Consider the following 6,070-nt stretch of genomic DNA (forward strand, 5'->3'; position numbering starts at 1 on the left):
GACTGTGAGGACAGCATTAGCCTTTGACAGTTGAGGTGTGCAACCCACAACTATAGTTTTAGCCATGTTTTCCCATGTCTACCAGCTATTTCAGAGTGTTGCTGTTCTATGCCTGACAATCGGGGACACAGAAAAATAACCTGATAGAGAGCAAGGACATGGTGATCACATCCTTACCTCTTCTGTACGTTCTGGATGAGGTTTGTTAAAATTCCAATATTGCAAAAAGCTTTATATAGGGCCCATCACATCAAGGGTCACTATGTACTGTTCTATCTAAAATGTCTAATCAGAACTGATTACCATATAACACTTCCTGCAGTCCTCATATGAGAAACTTGGGATTTTGTTTTGACTTTTTCTTTTCTCTGTCTCTCTTATTTTTTGGTATATAAGTTGAGAGAAAGATAGTTAGGGCCATGAATTTGCCCCCAAAATTTGAACTACGGATGTGATCAATCAGTGTTAGTGGGTGCATTCTGTAAAGTATTCATTTTTCACTATGATAGATGCTTTTGTGTTTGGTGTGGTGGCCATTTCCCAGTGTACAGGTGCTGGGACCTTGCTCTATCCACTTAATGATGTTTATAGCCTCATTTTAGACCTTTCTGTGCACCCCCTATATCTCTTGACTATTTTATTTTTCTGATAGAAGCTCATGGTATATCTTACTCAGGCCTGTGAGCAGTGCTCCTTTGGCGACATTGGTGCAGAGAGGAGAACCCCACCACCAGCATGAGGTTCCCTTCACTGCTGGCTCCAATATTGCATTTTCCTCTGCCAACTGGTCTCCACACTTTTCCTAGCACCATAAAGAATTCAACTCTTTCTCCTAAGGAATTTTCTGGCAATTGTCGATTGCTAAGCACATGACTTCATGAGTGTTCCCCTAATACACACGCATGTTGTAACCTACCATGCAGACTATTTCTTGATGTGATATAAAGCACATGTACATAATGAGACAGGAGAACTTTTGACTGCATATTCAAGCTGGTGTGAAATCTCAGGAAGTTTTAATGGCTAACATTGGTGAATGAGGACAATTTGAGTTAGTGAGACATTTTGGGGCAAGATATGGAAGGAAACATTCATTTAGATGCATAGGAATTACTAAGGTTTTTTTATAATCAAGCCTTGAGGAAAATTTGGCTTTGGAAGCAGGAGATGCTCAGTGGCTCTGCCCCAGGAAATTCTCCTGGAAAGGGCACCTCAGCTTATGCTCAGTACAGGGAGAACATTAGCAGGGAGGGAAAGTCTGCTCCCCATGACATCAGCTGTCCCTTCTTGGACATTCTATTGTCTCCTAGAGAGTTCTGGCATCCTCTGTGATGTCACCAGTGTTGTAGTGACAACCAGTGCCCTAGTTTCTCTCAGTCTGAATCTGGCGGTTACACCCTAAGACATGTTTTCCCGTCTTCGCAAGCGTTTTGGGAGGGGGAACGTCGATTGTGGACAGACTAGAGTGAAGGAATCTGGCCTTTCGTCTCAAAGTAATGATGGACAGAGACAGCACTTCTGGGGAATGTTTAGTAAGTTCTGGGCAGTATATTTGGAGCTCCCTGTCAGGGGGGCTGCAGGCTTAGGCTGACCTTTCTAGCAATGGGCCACAGCAACTGGAGCATCTGAAAAGGAATTGAATTTCCATGAACATCACAATTCCTGAAAGTCAGGATTTCAGAACTTTAGTTTCCCCAACCCCACAGGGAGTATATGGTAAGGCCAATGCTATTATACTGTGAATTTCTGGCCTTTACTTTTACAGTGCATTTGTTAGGTTACATTGATATAATAACACGATCAGGAGTCATGGAGGGTCCACCTTTTCTGAGTTTAGACAGGGCAGCAATGTATTTCACTATCATTGCTTCTTTAAATACAGTGGACACCTGACAGTAAGAACAGGGAGAGATTGTGCTCCAGGCAATAACCTTATGTTCTTAGACCTTCTCTGATTTCTTCTAACTGGCAGGGTCATCATTAGCTTTATATATTAGAGGTTGTGTGTTACACACATGTTTCTAAAATACCAAAAATGTTTGGAACATGTGGACCAAGATTCAGCCTGTAACCTATTGGAACTTCTGGGGCATTTGTTATTTCATATAGGGGAATTGATAAGTCTGTTGAACATGACCTCCCTGGAAATGTGTTTTAAATCCAAAGTTGTTAGCCTAGAGTATCAGGGTAGGACATCTGAGTGTCTCCAATCACTCAAGTTTTGTGAATGGTGAATTTATCATCTGAGTTCTGAAACCACAGGGGTGAGGGTCCTGAAACCAAGCTGTACCCTGGTCAGTTGATGTTAATCCTGGAGAAGCCATCTCCATGGTACATGTAAGCACGTGATGTCCGGCATAGGGCACACCTGGCTGCTTACATCTCTTGGTCTCTATAGAGTAGTGGGAGAACTGAGATCCACTGAGGAGGCCTCTTAAGCATAGACCAATCGCCTAGCAGTGACACTGGGTTCCAGGCTTGTTCTCCTGTTTAGGCCTCACTGAGGTCTATGTACACTCTATGAATTCTCCCCATGCAGGTTCACTTGTGTTCTTCTACCTACAGACGCTGGGAGAGAAACATCATCCCCTGGCACTGCCCTAAGCGAGAAGCAGGCCAAGAAGGAAAAGGAGAGGCTGATTAAAGAGCTGCAGCTCATTACCGAGGAGAGAAATGACCTGAGAGATCGCCTGAGGTTTCTGACAGAGAGATCCATGAAGAACATGTATGAATCGCTCCAAATGCTCTTGTTTCATTCCTGGGTCTGCAAGGTCACCTTCATCTTATCCTATTAAGGTTTTGGGTTCTAGAAAGCTGTGCCTCCCTAACCACCCTGTGCTAAACCTCACCTCCCATATAGAGGAGATTCAGAACCTGACCCTTCCTGAGGAGAGAGATGGACAGTGGACTCGTCTGCTTCCATTTATTGAAAAGCAGAATTTGTGGTCTGAATGAAGAATTCAGGGATAAAGTCAGGGAGAATGAGTTCCCAGTGTGCATTTGCAAAGCCCTTGACATCAGGTGGCTTTGCAAGATTGTAATTGCAGTGAGTTTATGGTGAGTCTCTGTACGTGCTAGGCAGGGGACTGAGTGCTGGAAGATACAGGCAGCAGCCTGAGGGGCCTGGTCCCAAACTGTTCATCTCAATGCTTGAATAGAAGTTGTCAGGCTCAGGCCTGTTTGTTATTGTCTGTGTGTCTGTGGGAGCCCCTCGGACACAGCAATGGTGCATGCATTTCTCCTGGTTCTCACAGTGCTCTCTGTTTCCATATTTGCTTTTCTCTTTCTCTAACTCTGTTTACATTTCTCTTTTTTTGTGGGTGTGTCTCAGTCTGTGAGTCTGTGTGTGCATACATCCAAATGCATATGCACAACTGTTATATGTTTATATTTCACTCCACACTTGGAATATAGGAGTCTATTTCTTAGCCTGAGTATTTACCTGTAACACATTCATGGTGAAGTGAATGCTTTGTTCTGGGAGCCCCACTGTCAACAGCACATTTCTTTGCCTATGTGGCCACGATTGTCTGTTTATTTGTATTCCTTGTGCAGATTATAATTTTGTGTTGATATATGGTCTGTTATCGGGACAGGAGAAAAGAAATCACCGGTTTCTGGCTGTGTTGGGTGGGGGAGCATGGAGAGGTGTGGCCTAGGCTCTTGATAGCTCAACTGGCTTGACTGCAGATTGCCTCTTGATTGAACAAAGGGAGTCAGGGAAGCCTCCATCTGGATGCTGAGATTCTGGTGTCCTGGACGCAGAAAAACACGTTTCTGAAGCTGAAGAAGATCCAATATGTAGAATTCAGAAGGTGTCCTTCCAGGACTGGTGTAGTACAGGACCCACCCTGAGCTCATATATTCCTAAATGCTGATGTTCATTGGATTCTATCATTTGGGGCCAGGCCACACTTCAGGCCAAATCCATATTATGAAGACCTGGAGAGAATGGAGGAGGCGGTCATGTCAATTCTGCACAACTTAGAGATGGAGAACACTGTGATCCATGAGAACAGCCATAAGCTGAAGAAGGAGATTACCTTCTCTAGGTAAGTCCTGGTCAGAAAGCCTATCACCTGTGGAATGGCCATTTCTGACTTTCTTTGTTCTGGACTGGACGGTCTTCAGCTATGATTCTATCTCTTGTGCTGTTTACACATCAGTGTGCCAGGGTCATTAGGACTCAGCTTTCAGTTCCATAAAAGACTGTTCCTCATCCCAGGATTGTCTAGGCATCTGCAGAAGGCTCTAGATAGAACAGCACTGATTGAAGTCAGCAGAAGATTATTAGGCTGACCTGGACCTCTCGTGTCATGCCAGGTTTTACAAAACTCAGTGCATGGACCACATGGTTAGCATGACCTTCCCTTGGTTCTACTGACCTCTTTTGCGGGTGTTTGCCAACTACTAATTGATGTTGCCCTCATGCATTGGGCTTTCATGGATAGATGAAGATCCATGTTCTTTTTGAGAGATGTGGACTCTAATTGGTGCTCCGGCCAAACAAACAATTTATTCTTCCCCGAATTAACTCTTTGTGGTTTGTGCAGCAGCCTTATATGTATCAAGATGTATTTTATTAAGTCTTCATGGGTACCTGGGACCTGGTAGACTTAGTGGGACTTGGGAATAGGAATGGGAGAAAGGGGCAGCATGATCTTACTATGCAGACTGTATTTCCAGAAACCTGCTCAGCCAGCTCCTGATGGAAAACACATGTAGGAAGAAGTTGGTCCCACTGAAGCAGGAGAGCAAGGAGAGACATCTTGAGTGTGCACTGAACCAGAAATATTTGGTTGACTTCAGCAAGAAAGATAAAGACCAGCAACGTCCAGACCCAGCATCATCTGGTAGGGACGAGTAGCTGTGTTAGCTTAACAATATCTGATAAAATTTGCCAATTTGATACATCTGTGCTTTTTCCTACCACCTTACTAATTTACACTCACAACCAGCCAACCACCTCATGTATGGAATTGTTCATTGCTCTGCCTATGCACAAGTATTCTGGGAAGCCAACCACTTTTCAGAAACTGAATTATTTTGCAAGTATATTTTGCTGCTCTTTTTGAAGCTGCATTATAGAAATGGTGACAGATCAATAACATATCACATTATTGCACATGCACGTGATAGATTGGATGCTATGTAGAGTTTTGAACATGTTCTTGGTTCTTGACAAATGACAAGTGGTCATGTGACTTCTTGTGTAGGAAGCACCTTTCTGGGATAAGAACTAAGTGCAAATGTCAAATTAGTACTTGTCATTGGCTTTAACCTTGGTGACATATGGACATCTCCTTTCTTCCTGCAACCCGATGAGGTCTTTTCCCATTGCCCTGTTCTTGGTTTGCACTGGTATAAGTCTGGGTCCCATATTGGCAGCCCACATTACTGTGAGGCTTGCTGGAGATTTTGCCCTGCCCACAGAGTTAGCAACAATGATATCAGTTAAAAGGTCCATGTTAATTGTCCAATAGAACTGAGGTGGTAGAAGGCAGCATTCTGACAGCTGGCTTGCGTTTCAACACCAAATCAGTGTCTGAAAAACTGCCTTCCTCTCCCAGGTCTCAGAAAGTGCAAGAGAGCTGGAATTGGAGACACCCCAGTAAGAGAGCTTCCTGAAGAATAAGTTGCTTTCTCAGGAGTCCCTGATGACAAACATCGTGAACGGTAACAACATTTTTTGGATGAGTATTCTTCCTCAGAGTTAATTTGTCATTTCTTAGAGACACCAAATTTATATAACACTAAGCCAGCCTGACTGATTGAGGTCTTACTCACTTTCTTCTTCAGAAAACAGCACTTGAGAAACAACTTGGGGGACCACCTTTCATTATGTGTGCTAGAGGAGAAACAGCAATACATCTGTGCTTCTAAATGTTCGTTAAGAATATGCTTTTAGAAATTTTTTTGTTATGATTTTAATTGAAGTTTTCTTTTTGTTGTTTCATATTTATATGTTCTTGTTACTATTTTTACTTTCAAACATTTTTAAATATTTTTATTCATTTTAATCCTGTTTTGTTGTAAAAATGTATTTGTTATGAATAAAAATTGAATTCTA

General features: G+C 42.9%; 1 protein-coding gene across 1 annotated transcript; it reads left to right on the top strand.

Moving 5' to 3' along the window:
- Positions 1–1,339: 1,339 nt before the first annotated feature.
- On the top strand, positions 1,340–6,070 carry LOC147998987 (disks large homolog 5-like). Its single transcript, XM_087595727.1, has 6 exons — positions 1,340–1,532; positions 2,566–2,725; positions 3,909–4,052; positions 4,687–4,853; positions 5,571–5,676; positions 5,800–6,070. Exons 1-5 carry the CDS (start codon positions 1,406–1,408, stop codon positions 5,633–5,635), a joined length of 663 nt encoding a protein of 220 aa, XP_087451853.1. The 5' UTR covers positions 1,340–1,405; the 3' UTR covers positions 5,636–5,676; positions 5,800–6,070.

Source organism: Rattus norvegicus, chromosome 19, assembly GCF_021556685.1.
Source record: "Rattus norvegicus strain SHRSP/BbbUtx chromosome 19, alternate assembly SHRSP_T2T, whole genome shotgun sequence".
In the NCBI taxonomy this organism is placed as follows: domain Eukaryota; kingdom Metazoa; phylum Chordata; class Mammalia; order Rodentia; family Muridae; genus Rattus; species Rattus norvegicus.

Excerpts from the sequence above, each read along its gene's own strand:
- LOC147998987 (XM_087595727.1), top strand. The coding sequence starts at position 1,406 with ATGTTTTCCCGTCTTCGCAAGCGTTTTGGGAGGGGGAACGTCGATTGT. Across the intron at positions 2,726-3,908 it reads GAGAGATCCATGAAGAACAT|GCCACACTTCAGGCCAAATC; the intron begins GTATGAATCGCT and ends ATTTGGGGCCAG. Across the intron at positions 4,854-5,570 it reads TCCAGACCCAGCATCATCTG|GTCTCAGAAAGTGCAAGAGA; the intron begins GTAGGGACGAGT and ends TTCCTCTCCCAG.